The sequence below is a fragment of the Charadrius vociferus genome, unplaced genomic scaffold, assembly GCF_000708025.1.
Source record: "Charadrius vociferus isolate BGI_N301 unplaced genomic scaffold, ASM70802v2 scaffold298, whole genome shotgun sequence".
In the NCBI taxonomy this organism is placed as follows: domain Eukaryota; kingdom Metazoa; phylum Chordata; class Aves; order Charadriiformes; family Charadriidae; genus Charadrius; species Charadrius vociferus.
In genome coordinates, this window is record NW_009649936.1 from 3,437,262 (window position 1) to 3,454,849 (window position 17,588).

At 41.4% G+C, this 17,588-nt stretch overlaps 2 protein-coding genes across 2 annotated transcripts in view; both read left to right on the forward strand.

Moving 5' to 3' along the window:
• Positions 1-5,156, forward strand: part of BACE2 (beta-site APP-cleaving enzyme 2) — a 29,014-nt gene extending 23,858 nt beyond the window's left edge. Inside the window, exon 9 of the mRNA XM_009891370.1 lies at positions 4,632-5,156. Coding sequence (XP_009889672.1) covers positions 4,632-4,885 — 254 coding nt within the window. The 3' untranslated portion in view covers positions 4,886-5,156. The remainder of the gene's footprint in view (positions 1-4,631) is intronic.
• Positions 5,157-16,838: 11,682 nt separating this feature from the next.
• Positions 16,839-17,588, forward strand: part of FAM3B (family with sequence similarity 3, member B) — a 12,533-nt gene continuing 11,783 nt past the window's right edge. Inside the window, exon 1 of the mRNA XM_009891371.1 lies at positions 16,839-16,944. Coding sequence (XP_009889673.1) covers positions 16,839-16,944 — 106 coding nt within the window. The remainder of the gene's footprint in view (positions 16,945-17,588) is intronic.

Genomic DNA, 17,588 nt, shown 5'->3' on the forward strand with positions numbered 1-17,588 from the left:
GTAAAAATTATCAAATGTTGAACAGAAATACTAAAATCTGAGATATTTTTTACTTGGGACTCCACTACCTTCAACAGAAATACAAAGAAAAGTTAATAAACTGTGTTGAATATTTGACACTGAAAACAGATTGGTTTTAAGTCTGTGTCATAGTTAATGAAGGTCTTGAGAATGGCTAGGAAATATTAGCTAGTAAATATCATAATCATAGAATCATAGAATGGTTTAGGTTGGAAGGGACCTTGAAGATCATCTAGTTCCAGCACCCTTGCCATGGGTAGGGACACCTCCCACTAGACCAGGTTGCTCAAAGCTCCATCCAGCCTGGCCTTGAACACCTCCGGGGATGGGGCATCCATAATTTCTCTGGGAAACCTGTTCCAGTGCCTTACCACCCTCAAAGTGAAAAATTTCTTCCTAATAGCTATTCTAAATCAACCCTCTTCCAGTTTGAAGCCATTCCCCCTCGTCTTACCACTACATGCCCTTGTAGAAAGTCCCTCTCCAGCTTTCTTGTAGGCCTCTTTCAGATACTGGAAAGCTGCTATAAGGTCTCCCCAGAGCCTTCTCTTCTCCAGGCTGACCAACCCCAACTCTCTCAGCCTATCCTTATAGGAGAGGTGCTCCAGCCCTCTAGTCATCTTCATGGCCCTGCTGTGGACCCGCTCCAATGGATCCATGTCTTTCTTATGCTGGGGACTCCAGAGCTGGATGCAGGTGGGGTCTCACAAGAGGGAAGTAGGGGACAATCCTCAACCTGCTGGCCTCTCTTCTTTTGATACAGCCCAGGATACAATTAGCCTTCTGGGCTGCGAGTGCACATTGCCAACTCATATTGAACTTCTCATCAACTAACACTGCCAAGTCCTTCTCCTCAGGGATGCTCTCAATGCATTCTCCACCCAGCCTGTGTTTGTGCATGGGATTAGCCCGGTCCACATGCAGGACCAGACATTTGGCCTTGATGAACTTAATGAGGTTTGCACGGGCTCACAACTCCAGCCTGTCCAGGTCCCTCTGGATGGCATCCCTTCCCTCCAGCATGTCAGCTGCTCCACACAGCTTGGTGTCGTTGGCAAACTTGCTGAGGGTGCATTCGATCCCACTGTCCATGTCTCCAACAAAGATGTCAAACAGCACCGGTCCCAGTACAGACCCCTGAGGAACACTGCTTGTCACTGGTCTCCACTTGAACATGGAACCATTGACCACAACTCTTTGAGTGTGACCATCCAGCCAGTTCCTTATCCACCAAGTGGTCTGTCTGTTGAATCCATGTCTCTCCAATTTAGAGACTAGGATGTCATGCGGAACGGTGTCTAATGCTTTGCACAAGTCCAGGTAGATGACATCTGTTGCTTTCCCCGTATCCACCGATGCTGTAATGCTGTTGTAGAAGGCCACCAAATTTGCCAGGCATGACTTGCCTTTAGTGAAGCCATGTTGGCTGTCACCAGTCACCTCCTTATTTTCCATGTGCCTTAGCAGAGTTTCAAGGAGAATCTGCTCCATGATCTTGCTGGACACAAGAGGTGACACTGACCGTGTAGTTCCCCAGGTCTTCTTTTTTACCCTTTTCAAAAATGGGGGTTATGTTTCTCCTTTTCCAGTTGGGCATGAGGAATTTCTTCTTCATCAGGAGGGTGGTATGGCACTGAAACAGGCTGCCCAGAGGGATCATGCAGTCTCCATCCTCAGGGTTTCACAAGGCCTCACTGGATAAATCTGCAGCTGACCTGATCTGTTGATGGTGACAGTCCTGCTCTGAGTAGGAGGCTGGACTAGGTGACTTCCAGGCATCCCTTCCAAACAGCACTTTAAAATTTTGTGATAAATTTGATCTGACTTCAGGTTTACTTCCTTTCCAAACCACCCAAGATGGTGAGTGAGTGAGAGTGAGTGTGTTTGAGTTCTACACAAATGTTATAAAATAGTGTTTTTCCAGAGGTGCCATTTTTGTCCTGTAATTATCAATAATGAAGAAAATCACATTTATTCAAGGTCAAGAATTTATTGTAGGTAGGTACCACCAGATGTTCTAAAAAAAAATGCCAAAATATCCTGATTCAGCTAATGTGCAATATGCTAAGTTTGTGTGACTATTAGTTTATGTTAAGAGCTTGTTTGAACAATTTAGGCAAATTTCCTCTCTTGATTTCCTCTCAATTTCTCTGGGGGTGGAAGAGGGTGAGGGAAAACTTTTCTTTTTGGAGGGAAGAAAGCAGAGGCTGTGCTGCTATCAAGCATTCTCAAAATGTAATTTAAAATGTCAGCCACTATGGCAACAGTTTTGTATTGCCTTTTTTAATAGGAGTAATTATTGTACTCAAGCCAAATAATGAGTAATTAGGGACTGTTTATTTTCAAAGCTATCTCCAAGGTGGAAAATTGTGCTGCCTTTTTTTTTCCACTTCTTCAAAATGCTGAATTCCTAAGTAGTAATACTTATGCCTTGCATCTCACACTGGTATTAAATGTGGTTTAGTTAGGTTTTGCTGCAGGACTTCATAGAGACAGATGAAATGGTGTGAGGGGATGACATGTCCAGCAGAAACAATTTTATGGTAGACAAAGTGCAATACTGGGACTCTGAACAAAACAGATTTCTGCCACAGACCTTCTAGGTAGTCTTTTACAAGTACTGTCCACTCCCTTACCGTACCTATGTAACAGCAGTGTCTTGGCAAAGATATGCTGACAATATAGGGTGAACGGGCCAGTTTATTACCATCTGATGAGTTGAGAGAGTATGTTTTTGGTATCCATCAGTGTTAGGGTGCTTGTGGGTGCAGCCACAGGTTTCACCCAGTGCACTCTAATAGCTTATTGCTGGTAAAGGAGTCTTCCCATACTTGCAGCTAGAGAAGGGGTCGGTTCAGTTGGGTGATCCTACAGAAGATTCCTCGTTTGGGCATTTTGTTTGTTATGACATGTTGGTTTTCCATCAGATCGGTGAGTTGCCCTGACTCTCCTTGCAGCCTACCAGTCACTAGCACCAATACAGAAGAGGCAGCGAGGGACTGGAGTGAGGGCGAGCAGGACTGTCTCTCAGCAGCAGCCTGTGATTAAGTTGAATTAAGTCTAATGAGACTTAAACTTTAAAATAAGGTGAGGTGTTGGGAGGCCAGGGACTGAATCCCAACTAAAATCTCTCTCAGTAAACTGCAAATAAAGTAGCCCACCTATTCTGCATTTGTTTCTCCGCAAAGAACTGTAAAGGCCACCTTCCTGCCTTTCCAAAACCCAGGCTTCTCTCTTCCTTCCAAAGGGTATTTGATGCTAATCTCGTTAAACACGCTTTCAGGAGTTGTGTCTAAAATATGTGTAAATAAGATATACTGTTTTCAGTAGGCAGGATCACTTACAATTTGGCAAGACTGTGGCTGCATTTAAAATGAGCAAGAAAAGAAGCAGGAAGGTTAAAACTGAGGCCTTTATAAGAAAATGTGTCTTGAAGTATCTGACTAGAGAAGTGAATCACAACTGTGTGGAAGACTTGTTAAAAAGCACAGACAGTACGAACTGCAGGCTCCTAGTTGCCCCAGCCAAGCTAAAAGGTATCCGTCCTTCCCTGGCCGCGCACCTGCAGATATGAAATGCTCTGAATATTTTGTTGCTCTAGGCAACTCACTTGCTCTGCCTTTACAATACGCGTAGCCCTGTCCACAACTCAGGGGAACTTTGCTGCGCTTGCCGTGGTTACTGTGACAACCATGGGCAGCATAACCCTGTTTGGCAAATACTGGTTGAACAAGTAAGGGTTTGTGATGGTAATGAAACAAGTCACACGGTCTGTGATGTTACCGAGATGGATGGCTGTTCAAAAACTGAGCTGCTGAGGCACCGCTTCATGCTTCTTGCCTTAGCTTTGTCATCTGCATTTTTTGAGCCACTTGGTTAACTTCTCCCTCGCTGCCCAACAGCACTGCTCCTTCATATCTCAGCTCCTCACTCCTGACATTGACCTTCGTCTCCGCCATTCCCCTTTCTGTACAGCTGTCACCCAGCTCTCCTGCCTCACCTCCTCTTCCTTCTGAATTTTCACCTCCACTCACAAGACTATCGGTGCTGCTTTCCACCCTGCACCTTGTGTTTAGGATACAGTCCTTTAAGGTACCTATGAAGCTAATGATCCTGCATGCTACTCCCTAAGACCCTGGAAGATCGCAAATGCAGATGTAAGAATCATCTGAGGTACTCTTCCAGTTGTTGCGAATGCCAGAAACAAACAAAAACTGCCCAGGCCTTGACCTACTCCAGTGTAGGTGTTGTAGGATTTTTAAGTTTTGTTAAATTGACATTTCTGAAGGGTTAGTCCAGAGAGAAAAAAGGTGCTTCAGTAGCTTGGGCTTTAATTTGGGCTGGGGGAAACTGGATTTAAACGTCTGCTGTCTTGTTGACAGCCTGTGTAGATGTGGGAGTATCATGGTCTCCTTATGCTTCAGATTCCCATTTTATAAACATGGCATACTAGTATTTTTATTGCAATGAGAAATACAATAAAACATGAGCCTGCTGAGATGTACGAGGATGGAGGAAAAGGGATATATACGCATTTAAGCTGGATCTTGTGTTATTTGCTTTTAAATGGTGTCTGTAGACTTAATGTTTTTCTTTTTGTAATTTCTCAGAAGTTGATGGTTCTCCAGTGTCTGAGATTGAAGGCCCTTTCACAACAGCAGATGTTGCAAGCAACTGTGTTTCTAGCGTTTCTTTCCATGAACCAGTGTTGTGGATTGCCTCCTATGCTCTCATGAGCCTGTGTGGAATTATCCTCCTTGTACTGATCATCCTGCTGCTTATTCCACCACGGTGTCAGCATCGCTACACTGACAACGATGTGGTCAATGACGAATCCTCCTTAGTGCGTCATCGATGGAAATGAGAAACTTGATCGTGAAAGCTGGGACTTAAACAGGATGAGGAACAAAGTACTTTGCCAAGGGGAAGAAGCCAATGCCTCGGTCCTTTTTACGTTCATTAAAAATTGCTGTTGGCGTCCCGCCAAATACCCTGCATCATAACTTTTTAAGCTTTATTTTCTAACACTGATTCTGAACCAAAGCACTGTTAACCACCTCTTAAGTGCTACGGTACTGGATTTGCTACTGCAGTACAATGAGCCTTTATGCTCTCAATAGTACCTTCTTTAAAAAAAAAAAAAAAGAGAAAAAAACACATCATGATGTTCTTCCGCTGTCTGAACAAAATTGTCCATCCCTCTTTCACAAAAAAAAGGAGCTGTCAGTATTTTCTAACTAATCAAGTCCTGACTGTAGAAAAAGAGAAAACTTAATAATCTTTCTTATTAATTGCATTAAATGAATATTGCTTTCTGTTTACATCAGTTCATTTTGAAACTGTGTTTATGGTGCGGGGGAGGGAGAAAGGTGAGACTTAAGCAGCAGAGAAAAGCAAATGAGGTCAAGAGGAAATATTGGTTTGTGGTTTTTTTTCCTCAAGGTCACTGCTGCCACTTGAGAGGGTCGCCCTTCCTGAGAGTCATTACAAAATAGTTTGAGGAGGTGAAAACTGGGAAACAAACTTGTTCAGCCTTAGTGTAAAACAAGACTACCTCTCTTACTTTACAAGGATGCTACCACTGGTAAGCACATGGCTTAGAACTGGTCTTGAAGCACAAGATGCTCCATACAGCCAAATGCAACTCCTTGGCTTCGAAGTAGTGGAGTTTATAAAAACTAATACTTCATGACTTTCCACTTTGATGCACAAAAAAGCCTTTCAGTTTTCCACCTAATGTGGGGGTTTGTGGAGTTTGTTTGGTTTTTTGCGTTGAGGATGACTGATATTTAGAAAAAGCTGGTCTGCGTACATATGGATGGATGATAAAGCTAAGGTCCATTTCTCCCATCTGTTTTGGTGTTCCTAGTGAGCATGTAATAAAAATGAAACAACAAAATGAGAAAGACAACCCTTTCTTTTGGCTGAGCTCAGCAACCTAGAAGTTCAAGGGAAAAGTATCTGTCTTCATAGACAGACTGTGAGGTGAAATTCTTAATGCTGGCTTGTTTTTCAATTTGAAGGGCAGTTGGAGGTGTTGCATTTAGCTTCACCGGTGTGTCAATCAAATGAAAAGTGTATGTACTGACCAGCTGAAAACAAACATGTAGTAAGACTGAAAACAAGAGGTGGAGAGAGCAGGAAAGAATGTATTTGACTAGACCTCTATTGTGCAAGCATAGATCTTAATGCTGAGGTCAGAACATAGCATTTGCTTTGCAGATAGGACATTTTTCTTCTATCTAGTCAGTGAGCATTGAGGACCGCCACTGCTTTTCTGTAGCACTGGCGTAGTGGATTTGAAAGAAACAATGCAAGGCTGAGGAGTCCAGTTATCTGTTTGGGTTTTTTTTTTAAAAAAAAAAAAAAAGGAAGAAAATTCTGATGCATTTTGATAGCAGAACAGTTTGCATATCTGTGTGGGAAACAAGAAGAAAAAAAAAAAAAAGGAAGCTTAGTTCTGAATTTCCCAATCCCTTGCCTAGAAAATTTTCTGCCAATAATCCCTTCATATAGCTTTCTGATTCACACTGCCTCTGCATCTGACTCTGCATGGAATAAGCAAAGATTTCTTTTTTTCAGGATTGGTGCTTTTACAGAGGTGTGTGAAAATAAAGCGCTGTTGGTTTTTTTTTAAACTAACTTGTGTATTTCACTTCATAACTGGAAGTGCCTGTGGTTTTCTTTCCTTTTTAATTTTTGCACTTTCAGATTGCTTGTCTGAATAGAGTGAAATAATTGGTGTTGTGATCCAATGTCTGGAAATTATTTCTCTTGGAATTAGGAGTTGGAAATAGCAGGAAACTTTGAGTTTTCTACCTTCTTCCTCTGCCTCTTAATTTTTAAGGGGAGAAAAATGATGAATTATAAGGAATGTAAGAACCTATAGAGCTTAGGTGTTTGCTACCTATTCTATTTTCCATACATCTCTTTCTCAATGTCTTATAATTAGAATTTTTAGTACACGTTATAACAAGAAGTAGTTCCCTTGAGTTTTTCTTAAAGCAATAGACTTTGCTCTGAAAAGAAGAGAGTGATGTTTCGAGTTCTGTGATTTTGTTGCATATCATCCTCCTGGGTTTGGTTTGACACATAAATAATTTAAAAGTTGTATTCCTTCTTATACAGTATGGTAATATAAGTAATGCTTCTGTCACCTGTTACAAACAGAAACACAGTGTGAATGTTTGGATTGATACAGTGGTAAACAATGAGCCCTTTTTTGATTCAGAAAGCAATAACACTTGTATACTCTTCAAATGTTTCTTAGCAGCTTCCCTCTCCCTGCCCCCTCCTATCTCCTTAACACAGAGTTTTAGGAAGTCATTTATTGGGAGAGGTTCCTAGTATGCTTTATAATGACATGCGAGATTTCTTCTGAGTTGCTTAACAAAGTCTTTTTAGTGCACTAGATTGCGTATAAAAGCCTTTCAGTTTTACCCTTTCACTTTGAATGTCATTGGTCAAGACATTTTGATAGAAACAATTGAATTATATAAGCAATAATCAAGTGGCACAAATGAAATAGTAATATATTCTTGAGTTTTCGTGGCATCCCTTGCCACTAAAATTTGGCTTATGGTAAAAATGCTGTTGGCGACATCTGCTAGCAGCACAAACTTCATCTCAGCTTGTAAATTGATACTTACACTGGCAGATATTCAGGTGAGTATTGCTTTGTTGCTCTGGCAACAAGAAGAGCAATAGAAACCCTTGAGGGTTCATTTTTAGCCTACAGCACATTAAGAAAAATAATGCTCTTGAGCATTTTTCTATGAAAGATGAAATACAATGATAGACTGCAGTGTTACCCAGTGTGTCTTACTAGTGATCTCAACTTTCCCTGATACATTTTTTTTTTAAAGGAGAGCGCTGTGAGGTATTTTATGCTGCTGTTAACTAACTTCAGAGATAAGATTAAACCATACCTTAAGAAAAAAAAAAGGGGGGGACACCAAAAAACAGAGCTTTGAGTAAAGGTGGTGCTGGAAAATATGCTCTATTTATTATGGAAGACAGGATGCTCCATATCACAGGACTCCAAATCATTCCTTGCATACATATCAATATTTCTTGCAGAACCAGTGTTTTCCTAATGTGAATGTAATGTCATGTACCATGAAAATGTCAAAAAGCCATGTTTCATTGGATGCAGCCTTTTAGATAATTGATGCTATCAGTTCAATCATTAGGGATTTGAAGATGTGTGATTTGAGTTCAAGTAGTTAAACCTGAGTTCAGGCATGGGAATATGTTAGTTCTATCCCACTGCCTTCACAAGTTTTAGAAATATTGTCATGGGCTTTTTGGCTCAATTTAAATGCTGAAGAAAATAGATGAAGAATTTTAATATGCCTTTTTTTTCAGGTTCTGTAAAAGAAGTTAGGTAGAGGGGATTGTTCTGTTTTTAAGGTGAAAGAGCTTGTATATAGGATTTGTCTGTTGCGTCAACCTAAACACAACAAATGATGTCAAGGCAGGGTACCATTCCAGTTCTCAGCTTCAACGCTGCACAGGTTAGCTACTGGTAATCACAGAGCAGTTTTGGTATCTCTTGTTAACATATCAGTTGCTGAACAACAGTTAACTCTTTATCAGCTAAAGTCAACCTATGGGTATTCTACCCAGTTACTTGCTGTGTATCGGCTGGCTATGCTTCACTGAAGAGCCATTTGTACACTAACCTTTTCCTTTTAAATATGAACAAGGCTTATGAGAATTGCTTAACACAGCACATTTTCAGAGGGAGAGCAGTCCTTAAGTATTCTGAATATCCAGAATGGATAGTGCTGCTGAAAGCTTCTTTGATTTCTGTAGTTTTCCAACAACTAGGTTGGTTGTTTGTCATATCTCAGCCATAGGCTTCATGTATATAAGTAGTAATATGAGCTGCATAATGAAGGGGGCCAATACCATGACCTATGGAGGTGAAAGTAAAGGAAATTACGGAGAGAGAAATAAGTAAGCTACCCTTCACTTCATTAAAAATTGTGAGAGCATAACGGATTGATCCTTTTAAGAAAGGTCTGTACAATTTACCAAGACATTAGTTCCTGTCAAACTTGACTCTCTGGCTGATAAATTGTTCATTTCTGGCTGCTGAAGCTCTTGCTGCTGTTCAGAGAAGTGAAGACAGATTGGTAATGGGATACGAGCAATCTTCTGAACCAGTCAGATTTTCTGGCTTCTGGGGCCTAATTAGATGTTAGGCCAGGCTTGTGAGTAATCCAGAGTCCTGGTAATGGCTCCTCAGGAACGTTATCTGAAATATAATCATTGGCTTCAGCTGAACCGCTGGATGAGGTGGATCCGTACCTCAAAAGCCACTGCTACAACTTGGGCTAACTGACAGCGGGGCTGCGGTGAGCTGAAGCTGGCTGGTGGTGTAAAATGTGGAGATGCTAAACAATTGAGTCTTCTACCAGCCTTCCAGGCCAAGGCTGAGGCACCTTGGTAGAGCAGAATGGGAGAGTGACTGCAGTTGCTGTCCAGCTGCTCTAAGCATAACGTCAGTCAGTCCCTTGGCTTCTTTGGTAAGGGTTCACTTGTCTGAGTATTTTGAAAGTCAGGGGCCTATCACTGCTACTGGGAGTTATCCGTTCACAGGTGAATACGGGGCACGATCATCTTTAAGTAGAATCATTGGCTAGTTACTGAATATTCCCCTTTCCATATGACAAAGCGCACAGTGATATATCTCGCCTCTAGCAATAGTCTGTAAGCAACAAAACAGGTTATTTTAAAACATGTTGACATTCGTGACTGTACAGTAGTAATATGAGAATGTTTTGTGTTTGCCTTTTTTTTTTTTTCTTTCACTGTATCTAGGCTTTGACTGGATCTTTGTGTTCAGGTAGTTTTTGAAATACTGGGAATTTTATATTAGACTACGAAGGCACATGCAGAAATCCTTTTAAGCTAGCCAAAAAGTAAAACACTGAAGGTAATTTTCAGCATTTAAAAGGAAGTAGCACTCCATAAGTGTTCTCTCCTCCCCCCCCCCAATGATAATCACTTAAAATAAATGTATTTTAGTATAGCTGCTGTCCTACTAATTCACTGGCTGTAAATCTTCTGATTTTTCTGATTGTCTTCTGGCTCCCTCATCCCCCCCAAAAAAATCTCCTAAAATCTGAAGACCTCTATAGCCACAATTCAGCCTTCTAACAAAAGACTTGTTTTTCTTGGTGACCATTCACAGACCTGTTTTATAGTCATAAGGCTTTAGAAATTAAGTCTAGTTACTTGCATTAGTATTAAGAGGAGAAGTAGGACCAAAACTTCATTGATGTCAGTGGTCCCTGAATTTGTCTGTGTGCACAGAACTCCTTTGTGCATCTGACTACATTTCCTAGACCTCTTTCACTTCCCACTTGAAAATACTTGACCATTTGGTCTTCCTCACTGGTCCTGTGCATTTTCCCTTTTCTCTCTCCTTATGAAATACAGGGGTGGAGAGGGGGACCACAAGGAGCTGTGAGAGTTAGTGCCATTCCTTAAGCAGATGACGGCCCCTTGAAGGCCTTGCTGTTTTTTGTCCTACCACCAACTGTAGTGGACCCTTACTGCCTGGTGGCTCTTCTTGCTGACAGAGACACTTCTGCTTTTTCCAGTTGAGCAACCCAGCCTGCTCTGATTTTACAGCTATATGTAGGCAAAATACTTGAATAAACTACATTGTTTGTAACCATCGTGTCATCACATCCCTCTTTGAAGAGGGAAATTTTCATAGAGCCATGTCAAACCTGCGAAGGGTGTGTTTATTCCTGTGTTGTTAGAGAGGAATGATATAGTTGAATGTTTAAATGGCCATATTTGCAGCATAGCTGTCCTTTGGAAAATTCTGGGGGAAAAAATGGACTCAAGAAAATCATGTTGAAGTGGTATTGAAAAGACAGCTGACAGTTTCTGGGTAGCACCAAGGTATGGATTACTGCGATATGTCCTGGAAAAAATTGCTTTGCTAGCAAATACTCTGTGTGCAAAAACTATATAAGGTTGAGTGGTTTAAACAAGATTCATCTGAAAGAGGCAGTTCACATTTTTTATTGAAAATTTTATATGGAGATGCAGAAATCTTTTAAGACTTTAACACTACATCAACTGTTATTTGATAGTTATTTAGGAAGCATGGAAAGGATTTCAGCTTTAAGGAAATGAGTTCATCTTGTAAAGGCATTTCTTCACCTGTTTGTTTGGGTTTTTTTAATTAGATGAGATGTAACAGTGACTGAAAGGAAAATGGGATCAAAACTTTTAAAAAAGGGGTATAGTGTTTTTAATTCAGTCTGCAGGTGATGTTAGGATGTCTATCCCACTTACTGTCAAGCTTCATTACCGAATTTTCCAAAAATTGATATTTTGTACTTTCAGGTCTTGCCATTTTCAGATAAACACTATGTAAAAAACCTAATTTTTCTGCTGTTTAAAAATAAATGATTAATTCTTTCAACCTATTCTGTGTGTCTTTTTAAATCCTGTTAAGATGAACTTCAGAGCTGATAAATTATATCCATTCAAATTCTTCCTAGTATTTTGTGACTTTCAATTCTAACTTCTGGCTTTGGGTCTGAAAAGAAAGCAGAACTCCTTTAGATTTCATCTGAACCCCGCAGGGAGGGGAGGAGACAAGCAAGTTTAGCTCCAAGGTGATTTTTCCTGCTTACACCCAAATAACTGAGATGTTCCTGCTTCAACTTTTTGTCGGTTCATTTCAGTATTGGACAGAAATCGGGCACAGAAAACATTAACTTGAGAAGAAGCAGCTTCTGATCATCTGGAATCGATTCAAGTAATATTTCGGTCTGTTGCTGTCTACTGCCTTAAACTAGAAATCAAGAAGGCAAACAAATGGAATGCATCTGTCCCTGAGACAGCCACCCACCTGGACAGCATTGGTTTCTTACCTTGGGAGAGCCTGGAGGGTGGTTACAGTGCTCTATGTTTTGTACCCCGGGAGGTGGCGCACATGGTTTGTTTTTCAAATACGAGCGTTTTGAGCCTTTTCACGGTACATGCTGTTGTCTTGCCTGAATTCTATTAAAAGTACTTTCATTTTTTCTTTTTTTTTTTTTATATATCCTACCTAAAAAGGTTCTTAACTTCAGGTCTTCTGATCATTTGGTCATATCCCTTTTCCATCCCCCTAGAAGCCTCTTTTTAAAAAGTCCATTATTTTTAAGCCCTGAGCTTTTATCTTTCAGGGTAGCATGGTGTATGCATGTTGGTAAACTTAAGGGGTTGGTCAAGCAAGACAGATTAGCACCAACTGTTTAATACGGTAGTTTTATTTCACACTTCGGAAAGCTGGCTGGTTTTGCACATTCAGTAAAGCCTACCCATTATTACACAGCTCTGTTCACAGAGGTACTGTACAAGTTCTCAATTTTTTTTCATGTGCTTGAACTTTCCCCATGCTCCTGAAATTGCCATCACCTTCAGAGCACCCTCTGTGCTTCAGGCTTATTGAATCCAAAACTATAAAACTGTCTGTTCATTCACACTTTGTTTGCTCATCTTTCCCCATCAAAGCTGGCCCATCTAGGCAAAACACCTTTTAAGTTTCTGCATGAAACATAAAAGTAAGAATTTATTGCAAGAATGTGGCTTTTTTGGTCACCACAGTGCAGTATAGACAAATATGTGAAGGTTTACAATTCAAGTGCTCAATGTAATGTTTCAGGACAACATGTAATTCTGACGGCCACTTACACTGTAAACATTAACTATTCTTCCCATTAACTATTCTTCCCTTTCTGCACCAAAACAAACTCTTTTTAAAAATAAATGGTTTGGACTTTTTGGGTTTTTTTGCCTTCTAGAGGCTTGCAAGTAACAACTGCCTAGACCTTGACGTGTCATTTGTTTTTTGAGAGCATTCAATACCATTTCCCAAGAAATACAGGTTATTGTGAACTACAAGAACCTGTGCTGCCAGTGTATACATAAATTTTAACATATTGGAATTTTGTAGTTGTTAGGTAGATAAAACAACTTTTTATGACTAAACAAGGTATTGCATTATTCACCTTACTTATTTTCATGCACCCAGCACTGTTCTAAAGTACTATGCATGAGAATAGTACTTACTTTTCCTTTGGTTGAGTGTTTGTTAATTGTAAGCTTAACATTAACTTCAGCTTTCCATATTCTTAATGTGTGAGATTTTTTTATTGTTGTACATCTTGGACATTCTCTAACCTGTTATTTGACACTGATTTTTAACTGCTGACATATTTTTACAGTTTTCTAGTTTGCTCATATATTCCCTTTTATTCACTAACTTGTGCCACCTTTTTCCCAACCTATCCAGCAATATCGACCTGCTGTGACTGCCCGCGACTGCTGCCATCCTGGCCCACAGGTAAGGTGATACCTTTTTTCTCTCTTCCCCTTCTCTGGAAGACGGGTCTGAAAGAAATCCAGCGCTCTCACTGTGTGTGTGGACGAGGCTTCAAAAGCGGATCTGCTGTGGTTTTTTGCTCTTTTAGGACTCTCAGCATCACCTTCAGGTGACCTGAGCCTATCACGGTGGCATCAGCCTGGGTCCTTGTTGAGAAATCTGGTGTTGGCAGAATGGATCAAGGAAGAGCTCCAGGACATACCACAGGATGCCATCTCATCAAACTACAAGTGCTTTGGGTTTGCTGATAGCAGGGACCTTCCCAATCCAGCTCCCTTTGGTAAATCTCTACTTGATTGAGTGGGCTTACAGAATTGTTTACATCCAGACTTGGCTGTAGGCCATGTGGGATTGCACAGGGTCTGTGCTAATAGGGACCTGTAGGCCTAATCACTGTGCTGACAGCAGTGTTTCAACAAAACAGACAACAGAGATCATGTAGGATTGTGCAAAGCCATATCAAAGCATCCAGCTTTAATAGAAGGATTTTCCCCTCCCTCGTTTTGTCCTCCCCTTTCCCCTTGCCTTTCTCCTCTGAAAAGTTTGGGTCCCTATGTATTTAAGATTATTATATTTGGGCCTATAATATATTGAGCTATTGGTGCTAGTGCTGAGGAAACCGTGCTGGTCAACATCTGTCTGGATAAAGTGCAATTGAATATATTTTCCTTGTGTATCTCTGGATTAACAAAGGATAACAAAAGCACACAAATATGCCCCACCTTAAACAATTGTAAGTTTAAGGTTGTTTAACAGACCAGCAACGTCCTGGGAGCTAGACTCACTAGCTTTACAGGTTTTCTAGCTTATCAGCTGAAAGTAATCATTACTTGCTTTTTGCCTTCTGCTATATGATCCATTTTTGCATATCTGGGGGGAAGTTGTTAAGATTTCAATATATCCACAAGTGTCTAAAACCTGTAATCTTGTTCTATTTGCTCACAGGTTTCATAAAGACATTCAAGGTATACCAGAAAAAAAAAAAGTCATTGTATTAAAATATACATTTAAATGCCTATTTCTCCACATTACTCTTCATGCTACCACAATTCAGCATGCTGAGGTTCTACCAGAATTATGGGCACAGGCATGCGGGGAACCATGGCTGAGTTATGGCAGCTTAAAGAACTGCTCTTCCACATTGCCACCTCTGTCCCAAGTCTTAGGTAAAATTAGTTAAACATCAGTTGCATATTTTGTGTACGTGGTCTAGTTTTTCTAGTAGCCCTTCAAGTCCTTGTGACCTCTACAAGCAAAGGTTTGCTACAATACTCGTTCTCTGCCTTAAAAACTCTCCCTCCATTTTAAATCATCAAATTCTTTTACCCTAGCATGATTAAAAATACGTTGTTGGCTGTTTGTGAGTGAACTGAAAACATTTACATTAAATAGCTACGAGGAATGGAATGACACTTTTGTTCATTTGTTAGCCAAGTGGAGGTACGGCAGCTCAAAGGGCAAGCAGGAACTTGCTCTGTTGTAATTTTACAGTGTTAGTGAATGCCCATAAACTTTCTCTAAGGACTATGACTTTTATGATGATAAGACAAGACTAACACATAAGCACTGTGTACATACACTCACCTATTCCATTTACTGGCTGCAAGAGTCATTTGTTTCTCAAATAGATTTCCTGAGCTGCTTATCACCAAAGGGTCTTACAGCCTCACAAGCATCAGGAGTGAAGATTAATGTTTTGAAAGTTTTTCTCTAAGCTTTCAAATTACAGAATGAATGGGTACAGAACAGGAACAGAAATGATACTTCAACAGTGTTCTGCATCCCACATCTTTGATTAATTACTAAAGAAGGAACAGTATTGCATTTCTTTTGCAGACACAAAAGTGAGATACCTGAAGTAAAACATTTTAAAGTTTTCTAGTCCTTTGGTATTTAAAATCCCCACAGCTAGAGACCACTGGATCCCTGGGCTTTGGCAAGCGAGCGAATCAATTACTGTGGTGCCTGGTTTTGTAGCAAATGCCTGGGTGTAATTCAACGTTGTTTAGGCAGTAATGAAAAAGTAGTAACCTGCTACATTTTTCTTGTGAGTAAAAGCAGGTAAATTGGCAGTTATCCAACAGACACTGGTAGCTATTGATGTGTTTTTTTCACAGTAAGGTATTGAGGTGGTGACAAAGCTCCTAGGGGCTTAATTTTTTTTTTTATCCATGGAGTCTGTGACCCAGCAACGCTCATACAATAAATTTATTTCAAAATTAAATTATCCTGAGTCCTAGTTAATTTTTCCTTGCTTTAATAGAGGTAGCAGAATTTTCATTTGGCTACCATGAACTGTAACATTTTGGGTTTAAAGACACATTACTTTAAAGCTAGAAATGTACCCTTCAGTAGTTTCAATCATTTATTAGCCGAGACGTCATTTTCTGATGTGCCATCTTTCAGGATAACAGTTACTGCAGAAGTAATCGTATATTTGGAAAAGTAACCCAGAACAGTGTTGTCCTTAACTTTCTCCTGCCCACTCATAACTCCTTTTCCTTTTTGTCCTACGTTTTTCATTTCTTAAGTTCATTTGTCCCATGCTACAGCTTTACTTATTCACACACATAGGTTTTATTGGATGTTGCTTTTCATTTGCAAGCTCCAGTATGTTTGAAAATAACCATCAGCAATTACTCCCTCAGGTTTTACCTGCCTGCATAGGGTACTACTATATCCCACTCACAGACAAGGACAAGAAACGCTTCTTCTGCAGGGACTGGAAACATTTATAGCTTTCATGGGTGTCCTTGGAGGAAGACAAAAGCCTCAGGCCGGCTGGAGTCCTGGTATGTGCCCTCCTGCAGGATTTTATTATTCTGTTTGCTGAACTAAACATAATTTCTGTGCATCATTAGAGGCAGAGGGAACGGAGAACCTTAAGGGAAAGTAAATCAGGGAGTTTTAAGGGCAAATACTAATTCACAGTGTAGTTTGAGCAATTTTCAAAATGAAATCACGAGCTTTCTTCTTTGGGTTTTGCCCAACTTGGAGGTCTTTAGCTCAGTTTCCTGACCATGTTTGAGTGGCTACTTCAGTCCTTAGAAGCTGTCCTTGACGAGAGCTGTGATTCCTCGGTGCCGGGTCAGGGCTGCCTGGTGCTAGCGGGGCTCAGTGCCCACGCAGGCCTGCAAACACCCATCAACCACACCATGTTCCCTGGAGGTACTTAAAAGATGGGTGGATGTGGAGCTTAGGGACATGGTTTAGTGGTGGTTTTGGCAGTGTTAGGTTGACAGTTGGACTTGATGATCTTGAAGGTCCCTTCCAACCTAGATGATTCTGTGATTCCGTGTTGGAAACTGGAAGTTTTAAAAACAGAAAAGCAAGCCCAAGATGTCGGGCTCCTGATGGGCAATGCCTTTATCTCACATTATCTGCCACAGGGTAGAAAACGTGCACTGCCGACGCCATGATGTACTTTCGTTCTCCTTACAACCGGCCGGGGATGCTGGGGACCAGGGGAGAGGCAGGGGTGCTGCCCTGCATCCCGAGCGTGATCGGTGACAGGTTTTCTGGTGGGGCGATGGGAACTGAGGGCCAACCAAGCTATCCCACTGGGAAGGAAACATCCAGGCAAAGGCACATGACACCTTGCCCGCAGCACCGGCAGGGCCCGCTGCAAGAAGAGATGGCACCAAGGGCTCGTCCCAGTGGGCTGGTGCCATGGTAGGGCTTGTGTCATCCCAGCGCCGCAGTGGAGGAAAGAGAGGGGGCTGCAGCGGTGCCCTGCCCCGCAGCCTCCACAGCTAAAACACCACGCGAACCCTGGCCACCGCTGGGGAAAAAAACCCTTACGTCCTTGCTGCTTGCTTTCTGGGTTGGGTTCAACAGGCTTAAAAATAACTGGTTCATTTGGAGATTTGGGGAGGGTGGGGGGGAACCGGGACGACAGGAGACACAGCTTTTGGAACAGGCTGCCAGATGGCCTGTGAGCCTTCCTTTTGATCCCGCCGGCCAGCTAGTCTCTTTCCAAGGAGAACAACTTTGGCGCTACCTCTTACATTTGAGTTTTTAGGTGGCACCCACGGCTGTCTCTCCTTGGCTCAAAATGGGGGGTTGGTTTGGCCGACGAATCCTCCTTCCCCGAATCCCGCAGGCCCTCCTTTCACCGCCTTTGCCGAGGAGACAACCTGAGGCCTCGATGCCGCCCTGACACCCT